Source organism: Chiloscyllium plagiosum, unplaced genomic scaffold (assembly GCF_037043375.1).
Source record: "Chiloscyllium plagiosum isolate Xiang-an unplaced genomic scaffold, Cpla_swu_hap1 HiC_scaffold_10, whole genome shotgun sequence".
Lineage (NCBI taxonomy): Eukaryota > Metazoa > Chordata > Chondrichthyes > Orectolobiformes > Hemiscylliidae > Chiloscyllium > Chiloscyllium plagiosum.
In genome coordinates, this window is record NW_028270148.1 from 3,284,374 (window position 1) to 3,294,357 (window position 9,984).

General features: G+C 54.7%; 1 protein-coding gene across 1 annotated transcript; it reads right to left on the reverse strand.

The window, feature by feature from the left end:
• Positions 1-2,147: 2,147 nt before the first annotated feature.
• LOC122547600 (E3 ubiquitin-protein ligase TRIM65-like) lies at positions 2,148-9,984 on the reverse strand. The gene is made up of 2 exons (XM_087990987.1): positions 9,325-9,984; positions 2,148-2,372 (listed from the first exon to the last, which is right to left on the reverse strand). The coding sequence occupies exons 1-2, from the start codon at positions 9,784-9,786 to the stop codon at positions 2,148-2,150; spliced, it is 687 nt and encodes a 228-aa protein (XP_087847113.1). The 5' UTR covers positions 9,787-9,984.

Here is a 9,984-nt window from a genome sequence, read left to right on the forward strand (position 1 = left end):
CACCTTCCACCCCGACCTCAAATTCACCTGGACAGTCTCGGACTCCTCCCTCCCCTTCCTAGACCTTTCTGTTTCTATCTCAGGCGACCGAATCAACACGGACATCTACTACAAACCAACCGACTCCCACAGCTACCTGGACTACACCTCCTCCCATCCTGCCCCCTGTAAAAACGCCATCCCATTCTCCCAATTCCTTCGTCTCCGCCGCATCTGCTCCCAGGAGGACCAGTTCAAAATACGTACAACACAGATGGCCTCCTTCTTCAAGGACCGCAATTTCCCCCCCGACGTGGTCGACGGTGCCCTCCACCGCATCTCCTCCACTTCCCGCTCCTCCGCCCTTGAGCCCCGACCCTCCAACCGCCACCAGGACAGAACCCCACTGGTCCTCACCTACCACCCCACCAATCTCCATGTGCAGCGCATCATCCGCCGTCACTTCCGCCACCTCCAAACAGACCCCAGCACCAAGGATATATTTCCCTCCCCTATCAGCTTTCTGTAGAGACCACTCCCTCCGCGACTCCCTTGTCAGATCCACACCCCCCACCGACCCAACCTCCACTCCCGGCACCTTCCCTTGCAACCGCAGGAGGTGCAACACTTGCGCCCACACCTCCCCCCTCACTTCTCTCCAAGGCCCCAAAGGAAACTTCCATATCCGCCACAGATTCACCTGCACCTCCACCCACATCATCTGCTGCAGCCGGTGTGGCCTCCTCTATATTGGGGAGACAGGCCGCCTACTTGCGGAGCGATTCAGAGAGCACCTCTGGGCCACCCGGACGAACCAACCCAACCACCCTGTAACACAGCATTTCAACTCCCCCTCCCACTCCACCGAGGATATGCAGGTCATTGGACTCATCCACCGCCAAACCACAACAACGCGACGGTCGGAGGAGGAGCGTCTTATCTTCCGACTGGGAACCCTCCAACCACAGGGGATGAACTTGGACTTCACCAGTTTCTTCATCCCCCCTCCCCCCACCTTGTCTCAGCCGAATCCCTCCAGCCCGGCACCGCCTTCCTGACCTGCAGTCTTCTTCTTGACCTCTCCGCCTCCATCCAACTCCGACCTATCACCCTCACCTTGACCTCTTTCCACCTATCACATTTCCAACGCCCCTCCTCCAAGTCCCTCCTCCCTACCTTTTATCTTCTCCTGCTGAACACTCTCTGCTCATTCCTGAAGAAGGGCCTGTGCCCGAAACGTCGAATCTCCTGTTCCCTGGATGCTGCCTGACCTGCTGTGCTGTTCCAGCAATAAAGTTTCAACACACACACAGAAACAGATACTCACACAGCAAGACACACATACACACAGAAACAGATACTCACACAGCCAGACACGCATACACAGAAACAGATACTCACACAGCAAGACACGCATACACAGAAACAGATACTCACACAGCAAGACACACATACACACAGAACAGATACTCACACAGCCAGACGCACACACACACACAGAAACAGATACTCACACAGCCAGACACGCATACACACAGAAACAGATACTCACACAGCCAGACGCACACACACACACAGAAACAGATACTCACACAGCCAGACACGCATACACAGAAACAGATACTCACACAGCAAGACACACATACACACAGAAACAGATACTCACACAGCCAGACGCACACACACACACAGAAACAGATACTCACACAGCCAGACGCACACACACACACAGAAACAGATACTCACACAGCAAGACACACATACACACAGAAACAGATGCTCACACAGCCAGACGCACACACACACACAGAAACAGATACTCACACAGCCAGACGCACACACACACACAGAAACAGATACTCACACAGCCAGACACACATACACACAGAAACAGATACTCACACAGCCAGACGCACACACACACACAGAAACAGATACTCACACAGCCAGACACACATACACACAGAAACAGATACTCACACAGCCAGACACACACACACACAGAAACAGATACTCACACAGCCAGACGCACACACACACACAGAAACAGATGCTCACACAGCCAGACACACATACACACAGAAACAGATACTCACACAGCCAGACACGCATACACACAGAAACAGATACTCACACAGCCAGACACGCATACACACAGAAACAGATACTCACACAGCCAGACACACATACACACAGAAACAGATACTCACACAGCCAAAGACAGTGACACAAACAGACAGAACCACAGCCAGACCCACGTTTCTGAGACTCAGATAGTGCGCACTGTCACGTCTCACCTGTTGTGTAGTAATTGTGTCCTTCCAGGTCAACAGGTCATTGACTGTTGCTTGATGCTGTAGATCCACCAATGCCTGATGCTTCATTATTCTCTCCTGTTAAATCACAAACATAAAATCAAACATCAGTGTCCGTCTCCTGAACTTTGCCCTTATTGCAAGTGATTTTTAAACAATCTTTTACACAATCTGGAGATGCTAGTTGGGCCCAGTGTTTATTGCCTGTCCCAAGTTGCCCCATGAAAAGGTGGGGGTGAGCTGTCTTCTTAATCCGCTGTAGTCCGTGTGCTGTAGGTAGACCCACTAGGCCCTGAGGGAGAGAAATCCAGGATTGTGACGCAGACAGTGAAGGAACGGCGATATATTTCCGAGTCTGGATGGGGAGTGACCTGGTGGGAATCTTGCAGGGGGTGGTGTTCCCATGTATCTGCAGCCCTTGTCCTTCCAGATGGAAGTGGCCATGGGTTTGGAAGGTGCTGTCTGAGGTGAATTTCTGCAGTGCATCTTGTAGATGGTACACACTGCAGCTACTGGGTGTCGGTGGGGAGGGAGTGGATGTTTGTGGATGTGGTGCCAATCAAGCAGCTGCTTTGTCCTGGGTGGTGTCAGACTTCTCGGATGTTGTTGTCCAGGTTTTTATGTACTGAACATACCTGTCCAATTTTCCACATTGTAGGTGCCAGTGTTGTAGCTGTACTGGAACAGGAGAAGGTGAGGGCTGCAGATGCCTGAAGAAGGGCTTATGCCCGAAACGTCGATTCTCCTGTTCCTTGGATGCTGCCTGACCTGCTGCACTTTTCCAGCAACACATTTTAAGCTCTGTACTGGAACAGCTTGGCTAGGGAAGAGGCAAGTTCTGGAGAACAGGTCTTCAGTGCTATTGCCAGAATGTTCTCAGGGCCCACAGCCTTTGCAGTATACCCAGTGCCCTCCTGCACTCTCCATTGAAACAGGGTCGATCCCCTGGTTTGATGGTAATGGTTGAGTGAGGGATATGCCGGGCCATGAGGTTACAGATTGTGCTGGAGCACAGTTTTGCTGCTGTTGGTGGCCCCCAGCGCCTCATGGATGCCCAGTTTCAAGTTACTTGATCTGTCCTTAGTAAGTGGGACAATGAGTCAATTTGGGTTTAAGATGTCAATTATCAGAGCTGCTTTTAACATTGTGGTATTTGTATGTTGATGATGAGAATGATGTTTGAGGGGAGTATCCAAGGTTGATGTTAGGAAAGGGTCACCAACAAGAAGTGAAATTGGACGTGTCCCAGGCAGCAAGCCTGACTCGGGATTTCCAAAACGAGATCGTTACCCCTCACAAGCTCTGACATGGCAGGCCGGTCACAACATCAAGGACATCCTGAAACCCACCAAGGAAAAATGTAACCTCGGCACCGAATCCATGGATATCCCGCGGTCAAGGCCACCCAAAATGGAGAAGAGGCATCCGACAAGATGGCAGACAAACCTCAAGCTTCTCCAGTTGACCCAGTGGTGGCCGAGAACCAACAGCAGGAGGGCATGAAAACCTGAACAAAACCCAAACCATCCTCCTGGTCCTTCCCCGCTTGGGGCAGCTTTATCGATCCAGCACTGAACTGATTCATAACCTCAGGAACATCAGTGGCAGACTGGCAGCTGTTATCCTTGATCCCAATGGACTGCCTTTGGAACAGTCCATGATGTAGGGACTGAAACAGGTGTCAATTTCAGCTGCATGCACACCATTATTACCAGTTTGTGAAATGAACAGTAATTTCTGGACAATTTTAATATTTGCCGATAGAACATAAGCATCACTGGCTGAGCCAATACGAGAAGGAGCTGCCTTCTGGACCCGCTGCAGTCCACAGCCTATGGGAATTCGAGGATTTGAACCCAGCAACACTGATGGCACAGTGATATATTTCCAGGTCAGGATGGTGAGGGGCTTGAACATAAAACCAGGAGGTACCCATTCTGCCCCTCGACACTGTTCTGCCATTCAAACAATCATAGTTAGAGACAAACAGAAACTGCTGACGCTGGAATCAAAAACAGACAGACAGGAGGGAGAGGGAACACAGCAAGGCAGGCAGCATCAGGAGGGAGAGGAACACAGCAAGGCAGGCAGCATCAGGAGGGAGAGGAACACAGCAAGGCAGGCAGCATCAGGAGGGAGAGGGGAACACAGCAAGGCAGACAGCATCAGGAGGGAGAGGAACACAGCAAGGCAGGCAGCATCAGGAGGGAGGGGGAACACAGCAAGGCAGGCAGCATCAGGAGGGAGGGGGAACACAGCAAGGCAGGCAGCATCAGGAGGGAGAGGGACACAGCAAGGCAGGCAGCATCAGGAGGGAGAGGGAACACAGCAAGGCAGGCGGTATCAGGAGGGAGGGGAACACAGCAAGGCAGGCAGCATCAGGAGGGAGAGGGAATACAGCAAGGCAGGCAGTATCAGGAGGGAGAGGGAACACAGCAAGGCAGGCAGCATCAGGAGGGAGAGGGACACAGCAAGGCAGGCAGCATCAGGAGGGAGGGGGAACACAGCAAGGCAGGCAGCATCAGGAGGGAGAGGGACACAGCAAGGCAGGCAGCATCAGGAGGGAGGGGGAACACAGCAAGGCAGGCAGCATCAGGAGGGAGAGGGACACAGCAAGGCAGGCAGCATCAGGAGGGAGAGGGAACACAGCAAGGCAGGCGGTATCAGGAGGGAGGGGAACACAGCAAGGCAGGCAGCATCAGGAGGGAGAGGGAATACAGCAAGGCAGGCGGTATCAGGAGGGAGGGGAACACAGCAAGGCAGGCAGTATCAGGAGGGAGAGGGAACACAGCAAGGCAGGCAGCATCAGGAGGGAGAGGGACACAGCAAGGCAGGCAGCATCAGGAGGGAGAGGGAACACAGCAAGGCAGGCAGCATCAGGAGGGAGAGGGAACACAGCAAGGCAGGCAGCATCAGGAGGGAGAGGGACACAGCAAGGCAGGCAGCATCAGGAGGGAGAGGGAACACATCAAGGCAGGCAGTATCAGGAGGGAGGGGGAACACAGCAAGGCAGGCAGCATCAGGAGGGAGAGGGACACAGCAAGGCAGGCAGCATCAGGAGGGAGAGGGACACAGCAAGGCAGGCAGCATCAGGAGGGAGAGGGAACACAGCAAGGCTGGCAGCATCAGGAGGGAGGGGGAACACAGCAAGGCAGGCAGCATCAGGAGGGAGAGGGACACAGCAAGGCAGGCAGCATCAGGAGGGAGGGGAACACAGCAAGGCAGGCAGCATCAGGAGGGAGGGGAACACAGCAAGGCAGGCAGTATCAGGAGGGAGAGGGACACAGCAAGGCAGGCAGCATCAGGAGGGAGAGGAACACAGCAAGGCAGGCAGCATCAGGAGGGAGAGGGACACAGCAAGGCAGGCAGCATCAGGAGGGAGGGGGAACACAGCAAGGCAGGCAGCATCAGGAGGGAGAGGGACACAGCAAGGCAGGCAGCATCAGGAGGGAGAGGGACACAGCAAGGCAGGCAGCATCAGGAGGGAGGGGAACACAGCAAGGCAGGCAGCATCAGGAGGGAGAGGGACACAGCAAGGCAGGCAGTATCAGGAGGGAGAGGGACACAGCAAGGCAGGCAGTATCAGGAGGGAGGGGAACACAGCAAGGCAGGCAGTATCAGGAGGGAGAGGGACACAGCAAGGCAGGCAGCATCAGGAGGGAGAGGGACACAGCAAGGCAGGCAGCATCAGGAGGGAGGGGAACACAGCAAGGCAGGCAGCATCAGGAGGGAGAGGGACACAGCAAGGCAGGCAGCATCAGGAGGGAGAGGAACACAGCAAGGCAGGCAGTATCAGGAGGGAGGGGAACACAGCAAGGCAGGCAGTATCAGGAGGGAGAGGGACACAGCAAGGCAGGCAGCATCAGGAGGGAGAGGAACACAGCAAGGCAGGCAGTATCAGGAGGGAGGGGAACACAGCAAGGCAGGCAGCATCAGGAGGGAGGGGAACACAGCAAGGCAGGCAGTATCAGGAGGGAGAGGGACACAGCAAGGCAGGCAGCATCAGGAGGGAGAGGGACACAGCAAGGCAGGCAGCATCGGGAGGGAGGGAGAAGTTGATGTTTATGGGTGTACCCCTTCTTCAGGACTCGGGGTAATGGGAGCTGCAGATAAAGAGGGAGGTGGGGTCGGGGTGGTGAGGGGGGGGATAGGTGAAGACAGGTAGAGGGTACGACCTGGTTGGTCAATGGGAAGAATGAATCCAGTCAGTGGCAGGGAGCAGTGGAAGGGAGGGTGAGGGTCTGGGAATGGAGTTGGGGGAAGGGAAGGGAGGTTATTTGAAACTGGAGAACTCAGTGTTGAATCCTCTGGGCTGGAGGCTGCCCAGGTGGAAGATCTTGTACTCTGCTCGAATTCTAGTAATCCAGTTGTTATTTCCTGGTGCTCTACTGGGTAGTATTCGGCGTTTTCTCCGCTGCGGCCTGGGTTTGATTTTTGGTCCGAGAATCTGGATTTCTTCACGACAATGACAATAGCAAAAGCAGATCAGCTCTGACAGAAATCTGTCTTTGAAAGCATTCCGTGTTCCCTCTTAAAGAAGGACTGACTGCACAGGTGGACAGATCATCCCTCATTCTCCTCGGAGACCATTCGCACTGCTGCCTCACAGCACCAGAGACCCAGGTTCAATCCCCGCCTCAGGCGACTGACTGTGTGGAGTTTGCACATTCTCCCCGTGTCTGCGTGGGTTTCCTCTGGGTGCTCCGGTTTCCTCCCACAGTCCAAAAATGTGCAGGTCAGATGAATTGGCCATGCTAAATTGTCCAGAGTGTTCAGGGATGTGTAGGTTAGGTGCATTAGTCAGGGGTAAATGTAGGATAATAGGATGGGGGGGTATCTGGGTGGGTTACTCTTTAGAGGGTCTGTGTGGACGTACTCTCACCACTGCAGGAGTTGTAATTGTCCAAGATTTGAAGAAATACAAGTCTTTGTAGCTGGCGGGGAGGGGGGGGGGGTTGTCGTGGTAGTCTGGCGCACTGACCTCTACACCGCTGAAGCCAGATGCCTACTGCACCCTCGACCATGACCCCACCCCCCATCATCTTCCAGACCATACAGAACCTCATCACCTCAGGAGATCTCCCACCCACAGCTTCCAACCTTATAGTCCGGGAACCCCGCACTGCCCGGTTCTACCTCCTTCCCAAGATCCACAAGCCTGACCACCCTGGCCGACCCATTGTCTCAGCATGCTCCTGCCCCACTGAACTCATCTCTACCTACCTCGACACTGTCCTATCCCCCCTAGTCCAGGAACTCCCCACATACATTCGAGATACCACCCACGCTCTCCACCTCCTCCAAGACTTCCGTTTCCCCGGCCCATAACACCTCATCTTCACCATGGATATCCAATCCCTCTACACCTCCATCCGCCATGACCAGGGCCTCCAAGCCCTCCGTTTCTTCCTCTCCCGCCCTCCCCAACAGTACCCTTCCACCGACACTCTCATTCGTTTGTCTGAGCTGGTCCTCACCCTCAACAATTTTCCCTTCCAAAGATCCTACTTCCTCCAGACCAAAGGGGTAGCCATGGGCACACGTATGGGCCCCAGCTATGCCTGTCTCTTTGTTGGCTACGTAGAGCAGTTGATCTTCCGTAATTACACCGGCACCACTCCCCACCTCTTCCTCCGCTACATTGATGACTGCATTGGCGCCACCTCGTGCTCCCGCGAGGAGGTTGAGCAATTCATCAACTTCACCAACACATTCCACACTGACCTTAAATTTACCTGGACCAACTCTGACACCTCCCCCCCCTTCCTGGACCTCTCCATCTCCATCAGTGACAACCGACTTGACACTGATATTTTTTACAAACCCACTGACTCCCACAGCTACCTGGATTACACCTCTTCCCACCCCACCTCTTGCAAAAATGCCATCCCATATTCCCAATTCCTCCGCCTCCGCCGTATCTGCTCCCAGAAGGACCAGTTCCACCACAGAACACACCAGATGGCCTCCTTCTTTAGAGACTGCAATTTCCCTTCCCACATGGTTAAAGATGCCCTCCAACGCATCTCGTCCAAATCCCACACCTCCGCCCTCAGACCCCAACCCCTCCAACCGTAACAAGGACAGAACGCCCCTGGTGCTCACCTTCCACCCTACCAACCTTCGCATAAACCAAATCATCCGCCGACATTTCCGCCACCTCCAAACAGACCCCACCACCAGGGATATATTTCCCTCCCCACCCCTTTCCGCCTTCCGCAAAGACCGCTCCCTCCGTGACTACCTGGTCAGGTCCACACCCCCCTACAACCCACCCTCCCATCCTGGCACCTTCCCCTGCCACCGCAGGAACTGTAAATCCTGCGCTCACACCTCCTCCCTCACCTCTATCCAAGGCCCTAAAGGAGCCTTCCACATCCAAAGTTTTACCTGCACATCCACCAATATCATTTATTGTATCAGTTGCTCCCGATGTGGTCTCCTCTACATTGGGGAGACTGGACGCCTTCTAGCAGAGCGCTTTAGGGAACATCTCCGGGACACCTGCACCAATCAACCACACAGCCCTGTGGCCCAACATTTCAACTCCCCCTCCCACTCTGCCGAGGACATGGAGGTCCTGGGCCTCCTTCACCGCCGCTCCCTCACCACCAGACACCTGGAGGAAGAATGCCTCATCTTCCGCCTCAGAACACTTCAACCCCAGGGCATCAATGTGGACTTCAACAGCTTCCTCACTTCCCCTTCCCCCACCTCATCCTAGTTTCAAACTTCCAGCTCAGCACCGTCCCCATGACCTGTCCTACCTGTCAATCCTCCTTCCCACCTATCTACTCCACCCTCCCCTCTGACCTATCACTTTTACTCCCACCTCCATCCACCTATTGCATTCCCAGTTATCTTCCCCCCCAGCCCCCTCCCATTTATCTCTCCACCCCTTAGACTTCCAGCCTCATTCCTGATGTAGGGTTTTTGTCTGAAACGTCGATTCTCCTGCTGCTGGGACGCTGCCTGACCCGCTGTGCTTTTCCAGCACCACACTCTAATCTGTCGCCCTGGTGATCATTACCCGTGCTCGCTCAGCCTCCTCCTTCAGCTCTCCTGTCTGGTGAGTGTGATGATCTTGGAGACACAGCCTGCAGATAGCGACTCCCTCTGTGTGACAGTACAATTCCAGCTGCCTGTGGTGGTTTTGGCAAAATCTTCCCAGATCCCCAGAGCAACCAGCACCCACTCCGGGACTGGGATCAGCACCCACTCCGGGACTGGGATCAGCACTCACTCCGGGATCATCCTGGCTTCTGTCTCGTTTCCAGGCTTCAGTGATCTGGCACAGGCGGATATTTTTGGCCAGCTGAGGTCTTTTGGGGAATTCACATCGACATTCTGGGCAGGAGTAGGAGCCAGAGCTCTCTCTGTCCCAGTACTTGGAGATACAGTGACTGCAGAAGGTGTGCCCACACTCCGTGGTCACTGGAGAACGGAAGACATCCAGGCAAATGGAGCATTGTAATTCCTTCTGAATTTCCATCGTGCCCTCTCCCCCTCCGCCTTCCCGCACTCAACCTCCCCCCAGCCCCTGGTCAGCCTCGGGCTGTAGTTACAGTGAGCCCACACCCAGGGGGATCTGATCTGGCTCCACCCCAGGGGGAGGCCTGTGTCTCTGACTGTCTCCCTTCCCAGGCAGCTCTCTCCGCCAGACCGTCACCCTCCCCCTGTCTCCCTGTCC

Coding starts and splice junctions, on each gene's coding strand:
- LOC122547600 (XM_087990987.1), bottom strand. CDS start 9,786: ATGGAAATTCAGAAGGAATTACAATGCTCCATTTGCCTGGATGTCTTC. Junction 2,373..9,324: donor AGGAGGCTGAGCGAGCACGG/GTAATGATCACC, acceptor GTGATTTAACAG/GAGAGAATAATGAAGCATCA.